General features: G+C 40.8%; 1 protein-coding gene across 1 annotated transcript in view; it reads right to left on the bottom strand.

The window, feature by feature from the left end:
• The window catches only part of PLXNC1 (plexin C1), a 140,623-nt gene that overhangs the window by 77,234 nt on the left and 49,006 nt on the right, over positions 1-14,383 (bottom strand). The window contains exons 5-6 of the mRNA XM_059187533.1: positions 9,343-9,457; positions 1,518-1,671 (exon numbers count right to left, since the gene is read on the bottom strand). Coding sequence (XP_059043516.1) covers positions 1,518-1,671; positions 9,343-9,457 — 269 coding nt within the window. The remainder of the gene's footprint in view (positions 1-1,517; positions 1,672-9,342; positions 9,458-14,383) is intronic.

Raw genomic sequence — 14,383 nt, 5'->3', positions numbered from 1 at the left:
GTGAGTTTGCTGGCTGAGAATATGCAAGGCATTCCAAGAAAAAGGCAGGCAGAGGTCAGGTGCAATGGAGAGAAGCTGTAAATGCAACCAAAGAGCTTTACAAGGTGATTGCAAATACTTGAAAAACAGATTTTATATATGCGTTATAATGACCACATTTAACTAGAAGCATATCACAAAGGCTGCATAGTGTAAACAAAGAAAAATGGAGAACTGGAATCATTTTCCAAGCCATCTGATCCCAAACAGTCACCAAGAGCCCAGAGGCTGAGAGGCATTTTTTAAAGCTTGGGGCTCTGGTTTGGTGCACTAAATTCCCTTCAGAGAGATTTGGGATTAACTGAGTAATACCAGCTCTCACCCCAAAACTCCATTCTATCATGATCTTGTCCCATGTTAGGAGGCCTGTACCAAAGATGTGACCCTACTTCTCGTCTTTCTTGCCCATGGAGATTCCTGAGTGTGTCCACAATAACTCCTAGCTATCTCTGGAATCTGTCCACGTCTCTCCATCCCTATCTGTCTCCGCACCCGCTTTCACGGTCCCCCCCACTGGGATCACCCCAACGGCTTTTCTTCTATCTGATTTTTCACAGCTCACTCCTTTCCTCTTCTAGACATCCTCCACCTGTGGCCACATTCATTCATTCATTCATTCATTCAACAAAAATTTATTGATTGTAAATGGCTCTTTACACCAGACACTGTGCCTTCTTTGGTGTCTATTTTCTATCATTCTGCTTTCCATCTGTCCCTACCCCATTTGCCTGAACCACATAGAACCTCTTTTGGCTCTTTTGGCTCTTTTGGCTTTTCTCTCTTACTAGCCATCATAATAGTTGGTCTCTGCCTGGAACACTCTTCTCCCTTTTCTGCGGCTCCCCTCTGTTCATCCTCCAGGAAGATTTCTTCATTCCGTCAGCCACCGCCCAGGTTCAGTTAGGTGCCCCTTCCCTCCACTTCCCACGGTTCTCTGTGCATTCACACAACCGCATTGTAACAAGTCGTCTACTTGTCTCCACCTCCAGCTGTCTTTCGGTCACCATATCCCCAGCACCTAGCACAGTGCCCGGGCCATAGTAGATACTCGAAAAATACTTCCTTTCTGAATGGATACAATGATGTTAAGGTGATAGAATATTAGCTGTCCTATTTTCTCATCTTATCCAGGGTGTTCCCAGCTTTTCCGATCTCTGAATTACCTGAGCCCTTTGGGTAGGGTCAGCCCAATGGTCTCTAGCTTTACCCCATGGGTGTCTCCAGCACCCCCTTCTGCTGTCATCCTCCACTCACACGGAAGAGGGGGATGCTGGAGTCCTAGGAGGAGGGAGAGCCAAGGGGAACAGCCAAGGGGAGGGGGGAGGTAGAGCGGGAGGTAGGCAAAGACTGAGTCTATGGGGGAGGGAGGCTAGACACTCTCCCTCCCATTCAACTTGCTTCCTGGGCCATCTGTGCTCAGGAGGTTCTCTTGCTTTCTTCACTTACAAACAAAAAAAAACAACCAAAAGTCCACCTACCTTTGTAGGTCGCTCTCGTGGGAATGCTGCAGGTGCAGGGCTTGCTTGGTGGACTTTTACCCCTACAGAGCTGCCTGCCCGTGTCCGCGCTCTTCACCGCGCACTCCCACTCCGCGCGCCTGGGAGGGAAGCTTCCCACCACAGTCACTGTAGTCTGTGTGGGGAAGAAGAAGATTCAGGAACCACGTCGTTGTTTTCATACCCTCTCCATCCATCCTCGAGCCTTACATGAACTCACCCTCTGACATGCCAGACAAGGAGAACTTCTCAGACCGGAGAGGTAAAGAAAGAGAGGTTTCACCCACTATTTGCTTTGCCCTTCTGTGAATCTCATATTCCTATTCTCGGACCGTTTTTTCTGCTCTGTGTGTATTTTTCTTATCAGTTTTCAAGAGTGCTCTGTAGAGATAGTAATCCTTATCTGTCCATATTTCTGACACGTTTTCTCCTAATCTCTTTGTCTTGCAACTTGTACATGTGGTTATCTTTTACCCCACACGACGTTTTTATGGTATCATGTTTTTGTCTTGGTTTTAAAGTTATTCCCAAACTTTAGCTTATAGACAAGTATAAAATTGTTCCACCATCTTTGTTTTTTTTTTTTTTTAAACTTCTATCTATAACCTATCTGGAAGGTATTTTTATGTAGAGTATGAGATAAGAGTCCATCTTTACTTTTATCCAGATGGTTAATCAGTTATGTCATAACCACTTACTTAAAAAATACCCTCCTTTTCTCACTGACCTGAAATACTGCTTTTGTCATATATTAAATTACCATGTATCTAGAATCTATTTCTGAATTCTGCTCTGTTCCAATTATCTATTGATTTACTTCTATCCCAATGTCAAGCTTTTACTACTGTGATTTTAAATATATTTAACATCTGAAAAGGCAAATCTCTATCGTTATTTTTGTACTTTTCTTAGCATCTCGTAGACATCGCTCTTCCATATAAATTTTAAGATTATCTTACCCAAACTGGGTGGGGAGACAATGAATTTAATTGGAATTGTATTAAGTATATGCATCAGTTTTAGGAGATCTTATATATTTGTGATATTAAGTATTCCCATCCAAACAGGTGATTTTTTTTTTTCATTTGTTTCTGTTTGGGCCAGGGTTTATTTAAGAAGTTGGACCTTGATTTCCTGGGTGCTAAAATACATTTTTCATTTCTTTATTTCTTACCGGTACTGTTATTAGATTATAGTTAAGGAAGGAGACCTATGAAATCTATTTAAAATTAAGGATTCATTTGCGGGCAAACATACAATCAGAGTTTTGGGGTGGGAGGCTATATGTATGTGTGTGTACACAGATGGACACAAAGAGAAAACTTTGAAATTTCCCCTAAAGCAACTTCTTCCCAAAAGGAATTACCTAAACAAACTAGGCAGCCAGTGCTCATATTGAAAGAGGAAAGTTATCCCACCACAAAAAAGTAATGCGGTGTGATGGGACAGAGATGTTAATGTTACAGTGGTAATTGTATGGCAATAGATCAATGTATCAAACTAACCCATTGTACATCTTAAAATTACACAATGTTAGGTGATTGCATTTCAGTTAAAAAAAAAAAAAAAAGAAAATGAAAGTCAGGGGAAAAAAAGGAAATTCAAGGAATTAATACACCAGTGGTAGACTCCTTTGGCAGCAGGTGCATGAAAGGGATCTGGTGGGAAGGTGGGCTAAGCATTAGAAAGATGGGAGCAGGGGAGTGGTAACTTGCCACCTATGACGAAGAGCCATAGCCCCAGACACCCTGGGAGGTGTTCATCTTTTGTTATACCTCTGACTTTCACCTGGACTTTCCAAATGGCCAGCTTCAAACTCTGCTGTCTCTTGTCCTCAAATAAGCTTGCTACATCTAATCTAGTCCTGGGGTCAGCACCATCTTTCCATTTTCAAGACACTCTGTTTCTCAGCCGTAAAAACTTGCCAGAGAAGGAAAGTTCTTATAATCCAGCCTTACCTAGACTGAAACCCAACCATCTCTAGCAGACTAGAGCATAACAACAAAACGAAACCCAGACTACTCCCACTAGCTCACCTCCAATAAATGGCTGAGCTCTCATTCATGCTGCTTCCTTCGACCCAGATGCACACACATCTCAACACATGATCATATATTATCCTGTATGCATACAGGCCTTAAATTTATTTCATTACTCAAATGCTACAACAACAGAATCAGAAATTCTTATGAAATCAAATTTTCCATATTTCCTTCCAATTCTCACATAGCTTTTACGTAACCATAATCATTGCATTTATTGGTTCCCTATTTATCAATCTCTTAACACACGCCAAGGGCGGTGCAAGGTGTTAAGTGCTTTAGTGAACAAAATAGCTGTGGCTCCTGCCCTTGAAGAGCTTATAGTCTAGCAGAAACATGGGGATGTCACCTTTCAGAAACTGGATGGCCATCTGGTGTGAAGAGATCTCCAAGCTGGGATAGAAGCCTGGGCTAGGATGGTACAGTAGAGAAGGAAAGAACTGACAGATTCAGGATACTCTTTAGCAGTAGCATGGGGCAGGACGAGAAGTAGAGCCTGTGGATATGGAGGATTTGGGTAAGGAAAGCAGATGGAAAGAAGTACCGTGTACTGAGATGTGACACACCGAGGGAGAGGCAGACTTTGGGTGGAAAATGCAAGATTTCAATTGTGTTTGCCTGTAGTTCAAGATAGTTGTGTAATAATCAAGAGATAGGTCAAGTTAGATATGGGCCTGGAACTCAGAGGGGCAATCTGGGCTAGAGATAAAGGAGACAATGAGCACAGAGACGAGATATGAAGACGAGGGAGTGGATAAAATGGTCTTTAGAGAAAGTAGAGAGCTAACCACAGGAAGAGTCCAAACGGGGTCTAAAACAACTCCAGTATTTGGAGTCAAGGAGAGATGAAGCCAGCAAGGGAGGCTGAGGCATGGCCAGAGAGAAGGAAGAGAGCATGGACAGGGTGTGCCAAGGGAGCAAGGGCAATGGGAGAGGTTTCAAGAACACAGCCAACAGATGAAGTAAGAGGAGGATTTACAGTGTCTGCTGGAATGGCTACAAGGAGTTCGCTAGTGATCTCAGCAAGAACAGTTACAGGGAACTCTGGAGCAGAAGCCAGGTTGGAGCTGACCTGAAAATAGCAAGTTTTTTCAAGTGCAGTGGAAGGAGAGGGTAGGTAGCCAGGGATCTGAAGGTATTTTTTGTGTGAGTGTGGGTTCCAGGCAAGTAGGGATAAAAAGCTGACACCTGGCTTAATAAACCTGACTTGGGAATCCTTATCAGGTTGACAGCTCCTTCCCCAACTAAGCTGGATAGAGAGGGAATGAAGACACAAAGAGTCAAATGAAATAGAGAGTTTGAATGTCAATTAGCTGGTAATTCCCCCAGAGCCAGAGAGCTTGCTGCACAACATTCTAGCAGGTTGGCAGACCTTATTTTACTTAACCATTCTGCTTATTGCCAAACAATGTGGTTATTTCCAGGTTTCTCAGTCTACAAAACTACCGAAATGGCATCTGCATGCTTACATTTTTGCTTCTTTCAAGTTACTTCTTCAGAATTTAAAGCCTGGAATTAGTGTTTCAAATAAAATGAATATACTTATGACTTTTGAAACAGAACAGCAAATTGCTCTCCAAAAAGGTTGTACTAATTGGCATTGCCAATGCCAGATGTTAGCATATCTTATCACTTTAATTTGTATTTATTAGATAGCTAGTGAAGTTGAACATATTCCCCTAACTATGTCTAACTCTTTAAACCTCCTCTTGTGAGAATGTAAGCTTTTGTCCACTCTTTGGTGTTTATCTTTTTAATTTCTCCTGGATTTAATATCTTGCAATGAATATCTTGCCTGCTGCAAATGTTTTCCTGAATTGTGCTTTAGTTATCTTTCTTGTTATATATTTTGAAATGACAAGTATATGAATGTTTTCCCTTTGTTAATGCATACTACATTGCTTCAGAGCTAAGGAAATTATACTTCCAATTATCTGATGCCCATTTCTATTTTCTGTTTTTTAGGGTTAGCTTTTTCTATTAATTTCTTAATTAGCTTAAATTTTTATATTTAATGTAAAATACGAATTGTTATCTTTCCATATTGTAAGTCTGTTATCTCAGCCTCTTTTAGGAAATAATTCTTTTGTTCCTTCTTAGTTTATGATATCTGATCTTACAATTTTTACATTTATTTCTGAGCTTTGTAGCCTATTCCCACGATCTATATTCCTACTTTTAAACAGAATCATGGGTTGAGTTATTGTTGCTATCTACAAGTTTATAATTGTATGGAAATGGTCTAGCTTAAATACATTTCTGTTTTTCCAAAATACATTTTGGATATTCTTGACCAGTTCTTAGTACTCCAGCTGAAATTTATATTACTTTTAAGAAAAAGTCTAATTCCAATCTTCACTGGGATGACATGAAATCTAGAAAATAGGTTGAGGAAAAAATGACATTTTTATGATAGCTTACTGCCCAGATACGTAGTATGTGTCTGGATGTATTCAAGATGTTTTTTCCTAACTTCCAAGAAAATACTTTGTGTGTTTTGCTTTTATTTTTATTTATGCTTTTTTTTTTTTATTGGTAAGGTTTTTCTATCGTGAGTTATAAACAGCTGCAATAGACCACTGCCCCACTAATTACCATTAGAAAAAACGTTTAAGGCAAGCTATTGCATAGCCCAAATTTCTGTTTTTGGTAGCTGTCTTCAACATGTATCTTCCAGTGAAAGTGATTTTAAAATATAAGGTATACACCTCACCCTTTAAGTTCATGCCTGAGTATTTTGGTTATTGTCGATGAACGGGATCTTTTATTAATTGACCTTAACTCCTTTACCTCACTTGATGTTATTGATATTTGAATGTTTGTTGAACATTTAGCACTTTTATTTTAATTAGAGTAATTTTAAAAGCTAATATATTTAGATTTGGAAGATATACAACCACTTCAGATGAGCAAATAGGGATACTTTTTAATCTATTCCTTTCCCATAACTATATCTTACTTGTCTCTTGTGTTACTGCACCAAACACAACTTTAAAAACAATGCTCGTTGCATCAGTGATGGTGGAAGTCCTTGTTTTCAATCTGATTTGTAAAAGAATGTTTTTGGTATTTCTGCCTTAAGAGTCCTGTTGTTTGTAGGAGATACTTCTATTTCTGTCTTTTCTGTTTTTATTAGTATTAGCCATTTTCACTGATTGTTACAATCTCTTTATAGGTAAACAAATGATTTTGCATAATGCAAAAATGGGATGTCACACATCCTTTTTGTGTTTGTGTATGTGAGAATTTCATTTTTCTTTTTTTTTTTTTCCTACTTGTCTCAGCCTTCCCTCTCACCACATCATCAGTCCCGCCATCAGGAGAGCCCATTTTTACGACCTAGTAAGAATTCGTTCATATTTTTTCTTCATGCGCAAATAATTATATAGAGACATAAACATATACAGTAGATCATGCTATATCAATAGCATATCATATATGCTATATATATCAATAGCATATATTGAGTTTTTGATCAATACAAGATCATGCTACACATACTTTTCTGCATCTTGCTGTTTTTGCTCAACAAAACCTCACGAAATCCCTCCAAGCCAACTGGAATTGCTCCAATTATTTCTTGTTAATGCCGATTCTGTAATGAGGATGAGGATATACAATCTTCTAATTGATTTGTGTAAAGAGATGATGCTTCTTGGAAGCAGAGGCTCTGCATTATATCAGGGTCTTTCTGGACTCAGAAAGCTACTAGAATGTTACTAGGCATATGGTGGGCAGGTAGCCAACACTCTTTGACCCAAGCTATAGACAGCCATCTCTGTAGATCAGGATCCGGTATTACTTAAATCAACAAAGATCTGGAACGTTAGGGTAAGTCACAGATGACCACAAGAGTAGGAAATATTTTCAGACAATATGACTAAGCGATGGCATCACGTCTTATCAATGTTATTAAAATAATCAGTCCAAAGTTGGTTTCAAAGATGAACTTTACTCAGATTACTAAATTCTTATCTCCTTTACCTTGAGAGCAATGGTAGCTGGAGAGCAAGGTAATGGTTGTGTGGGAAGCTTCTACAGGGATTTGGGTAAACCACAGTGGGATTTGGGTAGAGAAGAAAGCACTAGTGGTTGTCTGGGTGGTAAATATTTTTTGCAATGTTCCAAACTAGATAGAAATGGTGATTAATTTATACCAACGAGTCCAAAGATTGGTAAGCAAATTGCATAAGCAGCATCTTTCATACAATAAACAAGCTACTTTCTCTTACTACCCTGAGCTGAAGTGGCACCCTTAAAATTTTCAAAATGATTTAAAAAAAATCTTGCATAATCTTAACCATTTATCAGAGCCCTGGGTGTATTCAAACATCATTTTTTAAAAAAAAATCATTCTCTATCAGAACCAAAGTTAGCTATTTTTAAGACTGATAAGAGAAAAATTTGACCACACCTATGCTGAGATACCTAAGCATCTTCTTCACACAATTTTTTCAGTCTGACTCAGGGCTGGTGGAGTTTTGGATGAAGGCTTTGAAAGTTCTTTTTTCACAGCCTCCCCCCCAACCCCAACCTGCCGGAAGGCAACAGAAAGTGGTAACAGCCAAATAACTTTAAATCCGTAAGTTCTGATCAGTTATGACTTGAAAGCTTTATTCTTTTATTATTTATCACTCATTAAATGCTCTGGCTCTCCTTTATTAAATGTTAAATCATCTTAAGTGGTATGGTTCTTGCTATTTGAAATGGCAAAGTGTACGGGAAAAGAGAAAGTGGCCCATTTCCTTGTTAATGTGGCATTCAAATAAAACAGAGCAAGCTCAACAGACAGGTCAACTGGCTGCTGATGGGGATTCTGTACAATTATTCATAATACAAGAACTATAATTAGGGAGAAAATGTCTCCTTACAGCACTGCTGAAATTACAAGGCAGGAATTCCATATTCCCATAGGGCATGGACCGTGCGTGAATGAGATGTTTGAGTCATATGCTTCTCATTGCGTCCTTTCTCTTGGCCAGTGACAGGGCGGAGGGCCTGCCAATGGTGGTATGGCCATAACAAGAGCCCACTGGATTTCCAAGGGACCACATTTGTAATATTCACTGGCCATGGTGGTTTCTTGCCCTCTCTCCCAGTACTGCTTAAAGCCATATATATAAGACAGTTACTAGGAGAAGCCTGCATGCATTAGGGGAAGGGCCATAAAATAACATTCTACCCTTAAGTCACATTTAAGTAATCTTTTTTTTTTTTTTAAAGATTTTATTTATTTATTTGTCAGAGAGAGAGAGCGAGCACAGGCAGAGTGGCAGGCAGAGTCAGAGGGAGAGGCAGGCTCCCTGTGGAGCAAGGAGCCCAATGTGGGACTCGATCCCAGGACACTGGGATCATGACCTGAGCTGAAGGCAGCTGCTTAACCAACTGAGCCACCCAGGCGTCCCTTAAGTAATCTTTTTGACCATGAATCTGCACTCTCTTCTTCTTCTTTTTTTAAACAATACATTTTTCTACTACATTAATAGTTCTTTTTTTTTCTTTAAATTCAATGAATGAGGGTAGTCTTCAGCTCTACAAGACAACAGACTCCATGAGGGCAGCTCACCATCTCTCTGTTCTCTGCTATTTCTCTAGCATCTCGCCCAGAGTACGGCATCTGCCAGGCATTCAGTATTAGTAACTAAATGAATGGACTCTCCTAACTAAGCTTCTTTAATGCTAGAAGATAATTCACACACAGAAGGAAGTTAGCATCAATTGTGCAAAATGAGACAACAGAGACAAGTTATAATCTTTCCTCTTACCTTATCTTTACTGCTTCGGAATAGGTTAATTTGAGGGCACTTTTTAGCTCCCGACGAAATATCCAGCCAGTTTTCATGGTTCTCTGGGTGTACACAATCTTCTTTAAAAGTACACCTATCCAAAAAAGGAAAAGGCAACAAAACAGCAACCCCACACATGCATTAGTTAAAATATCTCATACTTGGCTTCAGTACAGAACGGCAGGCTCTGTGCAGAGGGTTATTGATTTTGAGCGAGAATGGGAACGTGATGCTAAAACCATGAAAAGCAATGGGACCAGAGCAGAGCATTTTTTCCATCATGTCTACAAGCAGAAAACCAATGCAGAAAACACGCTGAACTTTGGCTCCTGTGGCCTCTCTCGGGATGACATCATTAAACACACCCAAAGCACATCCTCTCGTGGATTCTAAAATTAAAGAGCTCCCTTCAAGAAAAACCCGGGTGCAAAGGACAAGTCCAAGAAATGGTTTACATATTATATAAATTTTAGGTCTGGGGCTCATTCCCAGAATATCAACCTACTATGGGAATCTTTCTGTTATTAAGACACTAATAAGGCTATCTTCTACTTTGTAGTCCGAGAATTAAATATAAATATTTCGAGGGCAGAGTCTTCCCCAAGAATGTGATAAGCCATTCTATAACCATCTGCTACAAAGCATTTATTTAGACAGACACCCAATTATATCGAAAGATATGGGAACAACACTTTCCAGGGCCACTTTCCCAAGTCTGGCAGCGCAGAGGATGTCCCAAATAAATCTTAAGCTGTGGTTGGGGCCAAGTCCTCTAATAAACATGACCAGGAGCTAAGGGGGGGGGGGTAGAGTGGGGTGCACTCTTTTGCTGGCTGTCTCGGCCACTCTAGGTCACGCTCACTTGGGAGCTCCTGCCTCACCAGAAAGGCCAGCAACCTGACAAAAAGAAGGAACAGCAAGGGCTGTGTTATGCTCAAAAGCCTTGAACTCCACAACTATTCCACTGGATAATATCAAGAGACCAGAACATCCTTGTTATCTACGCCTCCTCAAGGCCTGAGGTTAAAATGGAGGGGTTGAGGAGACCCAGCAACCGTGAGTTTGAAAAGAAATGGAAAATTCATGAATCACAAGATCGAAAAGCAGCCAAGTGATGAAGGCATTCATCTGTCCCTCCAAGGGTCGGAGAGGGGTGGGATGTGGTCCCTGAAAGGGCATCAGACTTCATAAGCATTTTACTTCCTCTTCTTCCTCTCCTCTCCTTTTTCAATTTGTACAAATGTAGGCCCCGTGGCTTCATCTCTGAGCTCTATGCTCATTTGAATATGACAAAAATAGAACAGGAAGCCAGTGAGTTTCATTAAGCATCATCCTCGGGCACAGTACTTTGAGCAAGGGTTGGGGAACCCTGTTTGCTGGGAGCACATCTGCGTCCAAACTCCCCTACGTCTGTGTGGGCTCCTTCTCCAATGTCCTGACCATGGGGATTTTCATCAGCACTTTTCCAAAGCCATCAATTCATCCGACCCTTGATGGCTAGCTCGTCCGTCACGGACATTAAGTTCAAATTAAATGGCCTGTCGGTATCAGGGAGCATTTGCCACCAAGGGATAAGTGCGGCTGGATTGAAAAACAGGATGACGGAGCTGGTTTCTTATTCTATATTGGAAAGGGGTTATGACTGTCAAAAGTCCCAGCCTCTCCTGGGCACTCTGGTTTGTCTAAGACTCTGTCTGTTTGAAAACAAAACAACAAAAAGCCAGTTCTGGGGAGACTGGAGTACAAATATTGTCGTGGGCTCTTAATGCTGCCTGGAAGTCAAGGCCTAAGGCTGCCAAAAAAACAAGTGTAAGATATTTCATACAAATAGTGCTGTACTGTGCCAATTTGTAGGCAGAACACAGTACTGCCACTGAGTTATCACCCCCCCCCCCCTTGCTGAACTCATAGCATTTCTTGTTGGAACTATACATTTTGGTATTTAATCATATGCTGTGTTTAATTACAACTTAACTGTTTCATATGTCGCTGTCATCTCCCCCCCACCCCCAAGTAAGCACTAAGCTCCTCAAAGGAAGGGAGAATGACTTTAAGATTTCTTCTACAAATCCCTCAGGGTCTGGCAGCACAATATGCAAATACTGGGATCTCAATAAATATTTCTGAATGGACAGATAAAATATGAAATCTCTATAGGTCCTTTCTGTGTGTGCTTTTTCTTTCCAAAATTTTCTTCTAATTTATGTCAGACTCTTCCTTATGACAAAGAGACTGTTTTTAATAGAAGCTCAAAGGTCCAATCTGGGGCCAGAGAGGAAAAGATTAGGAGTTTCCAGTTTATCTTTGGGGGGGGAAAAAAGAAAAAAATATATAGCCAACCTTTTACTTCCCATTTTGTACAAGGTAGAAACAAAATCTAACCATGTTAAGCAATTAACCTAAATTTCTTGCTTCTAAAACACCTCTGAAATTTCTAAACTCTCATTACTTGCTTCTCGTCAGTAAAAATAATAAATTTTAAAAAATGAAATAGCAAACCGTGACACCAAGAATGTACAACCAGATGGTCAACCAACAACAACATCTTATTACTTCTCCAATATTGCAGATTATAAAACCTTCATGACAGCAGGTTACCCACACATTCACATTTCTTCAGGAGCGGGAGATCTTATAGCCCCCACATTTGAATAAAATAAAAGCAGTTATTTTGAAATTATCCCCTCCTATGTGTCACAAAAGCAATGGTCAGGTGGTGCAGACACTTAAACCTTTGCCCAAATGAAATTAAAACCTCGCAGTCAGACACAGCTCTCCCTGTGAGGCTGATCCTCAGTGAAGTGCTCTCAGGTAGGCTGATCTCTTAAGTGGCTTCATTTCAATTTCTTCAGGCGACAGATAAGGGGACAATGGGATTTGGATTAGACTGGGCATGGCAGGCAAATGACACATTTGCTTCCCTTCCTCTGTGTTACCGCTCAGGCCCCATCCTCTACTGAGGGTCTCCCCGGAAGCCCTTAGACTCCCAGTCACTGTTCTCTTTTTCCAGTCCTTATTTCCATCTGATCTCATGCCTACACCATAAAGCCAATACGTAGACATTCGCCTGTTTGCAAATCAGGAAACACTGAAGAACACAAAACAAAATTAAACCCAAACCAAAAATTTTTTAAAAACAGAAAACCATTTTCCTTAGGTGAAAAACACAGTATGTGGAACCACCTTAGTGAAAAAAAAACTAGTTAAGAAGGCTTAGTCTGATGAGTTTCTATGAAATCTGCTGTAAAGCTTCATCTATTCAAAACAATAACAGAGGGGTGCCTGGGTGGTTCCATTGTTAATCCTCTGCCTTTGGCTCAGGTCATGATCCCAGGGTCCTGGGATGGAGCCCTCATCAGGCTCTCTGCTCAGCCAGAAACCTGCTTTTCCCTCTCCCACCCTCCTGCTTATGTTCTTCCCTCTCTCGCTGTGTCTCTCTCTGTCAAATAAGTGAATAAAAACTTTGAAAAAAAAAAACACAAGAAACAAAAACAAAACAAAACAATAACAGACTTTGACGTTGCCCACTCAACTATATGAGTGCATGGACCACCCCCTCCGTCTCCCCCCAACTCATGACAAAACTATGTTCAAAACCCATCCAGGCTTCAACTCTTGAACAGAAAGGTCCCAGGCACTTGTTTCTAGGTTTGCTGCTCAGAATCCAGAAAGTACTTTTAAAGTACGGGTTTGCTTCCCGAGTTCGTGGAAATCTGTGTGAACTCAAATATCAGTGAGAAACACGCCCAGCAAGCACCTATGAGGAGGGAACCCTGTCCTATCCCAGGCACTGGCCCGCATGCTTACAGGCGGCACTCCCACATTAGTCCTCCCAACCACCTCCTTCTTAAGGCATGAAATAGAGGCTTGGAGAAGTGAGATAACGTGCCAACGTCACACAGCCACAAGCGACAGAAATCTGCCTACAGAGCCACCCACTTGGTCACCCATCTGCGTGGCCTCCTATGAACCTTAACTACCCACTTAATAAGGTGTGAAAGGGTAAAGACATTCAGGGTGCCTGCTGGCTTCCTGGGGCCCCAGTAGGGGTGGGGGAGGGTGGGGCTACACCAGGATGAGCACCCCGGGGACTGACATTAGAGAAAGTCAGGCAGAGTCTCGAGGTTGAAAGGACAGCAAGGACTTGAGGGGGATGGGGGGATTCTGAGAGGCCTAGCCCTGAACACAAAACATCCATCTACAGGTTAAAATCCCAGGAGTCCCCCAATTTACAAACCTATTGTGCCCCCCCCATTTTGCTTGTTACCCACCTGTCTGTAATATGGACTACATCTTTCTCCCCACAGAAATAATGTTATAAACAGTGATTAGGTCCCCGGTTTAGCCCACAAAACCTATTTATCCATAATGTAACTTCAAGGCTGTACATTTGCAATAAAGAGTAGCAGGAAACAATGTGACTGTGGCCATTTGCATCCTATAACAGTTTTCTCCTACCTTACGGATTTGTATTTTTGCTCAGCTGGTAGTCTGGGAACACTGCCCAGCTGGATCGACTTTTAAATTTATTACTACACTATTATATTTATACATTATTTCTGGTTTTTTAATGGGTAGGATTTAAATTATTAATTGTCTTCATGCCAACATAAAGAACAGGGAGACCCACTTCTGAAAAAAAGAAAAAAAAGACCTAAAGTTCCCAGGCAGATAAAATGCCTGTGGGCTAGGGAACCTTGGAATCTGACTCCATCAGGCCAGAAAATCTCTCTCTCTTTTTTCTCATTCAGTGAGAGGCTATTGGTCCTTAGCTACCAAGATAAATGTCACATACACGACTGCTGGTAAAAACTTGTAAAATAATATAAAAATAAATGGAAGGCTACTTTTCTCTAGTCACCAAATGAAGCAGTATAATCAATACTACAATAAGCAAAAAGCTTCAGACCCACAATTCAGGTGTCCCTGAAATTACTTACCATAGTGTTTGTAAATATGAGTTTTAAAAGTTAAGTGACAGATATCAGAGCCCTGAAAAACTAGGATAAAAGTGAATTTG

Source organism: Mustela lutreola, chromosome 8 (genome assembly GCF_030435805.1).
Source record: "Mustela lutreola isolate mMusLut2 chromosome 8, mMusLut2.pri, whole genome shotgun sequence".
In the NCBI taxonomy this organism is placed as follows: Eukaryota; Metazoa; Chordata; class Mammalia; order Carnivora; family Mustelidae; genus Mustela; species Mustela lutreola.
This window is presented reverse-complemented; position numbering and strand designations above follow the sequence as displayed.